Raw genomic sequence first — 775 nt, forward strand, 5'->3', positions numbered from 1 at the left:
CCCTCTTTGTTCCCCCCCCCAACCCCCCCCCCCCCCCCCACCCCCCATCCCCCCCTCAGGCTCCTGCCTAGAGAGTCTTCGGGGAGAAAGTCCAGCCCTCGGGGAGGCCGGGAGCGACTCAGCGTCCCCCATTTCTCCTAGGACTAGCAAGAGCCGCATGTCCATGAAGCTGCGCCGCTCGTCTGGATCAGCCAATAAGACGTAACCAGGGCGTCACATGACCTCACATCTGCCAATCACCACGAGGAGAGCAACAACAGGCTGTACTGCAGTACTACTCCCAAAAACACAGTCACAGTATTTCATGGTAGTACAGTGTTTTGTAGCCCCCGCCCCACAGCTTGAGTCCTGTTGTAAACCTCAGAGCAGAGCTTCAACTGCAGTCCACATATAGGTAGAAATATATGGAAATATATATGATGAACAACGCCATCTGCACTGATCACACACACATATATATATATATATATATATGTGTGTGTGTATGTGTCTGGTCCGAGTGCTGAGAACATGTTGGTGTTCAGTAGGGGGCGCTCTGATGACAGATTCTTTCCTCTTTCTGCTGAGGACGGTCCCTGAGGACGTGGACTGAGGACGGACGTCTGTATATATTTGTGTGTGCTTGTCTGATGATATATGTTTATATATATATTGACACATATATGTCTGCTCAGAGGGCGGAGCCTGGTGACCACTCAAACACACCACAGTTTTGTTTTAACACGACGTCCACTTCCTGTCTTTGACTTTGGGGCAAACGAGGGAACAAGAGAAC

At 50.6% G+C, this 775-nt stretch overlaps 1 protein-coding gene across 1 annotated transcript in view; it reads left to right on the forward strand.

Moving 5' to 3' along the window:
* ralgapa1 (Ral GTPase activating protein catalytic subunit alpha 1) overlaps positions 1–193 on the forward strand; it is a 55,515-nt gene extending 55,322 nt beyond the window's left edge. The window contains exon 43 of the mRNA XM_025058446.1: positions 60–193. Within this exon, the coding sequence (XP_024914214.1) occupies positions 60–141 (82 nt within the window). The 3' untranslated portion in view covers positions 142–193. The remainder of the gene's footprint in view (positions 1–59) is intronic.
* The last annotated feature ends 582 nt before the right edge of the window (positions 194–775 follow it).

Source organism: Cynoglossus semilaevis, chromosome 1, assembly GCF_000523025.1.
Source record: "Cynoglossus semilaevis isolate Cse_v1.0 chromosome 1, Cse_v1.0, whole genome shotgun sequence".
Lineage (NCBI taxonomy): Eukaryota > Metazoa > Chordata > Actinopteri > Pleuronectiformes > Cynoglossidae > Cynoglossus > Cynoglossus semilaevis.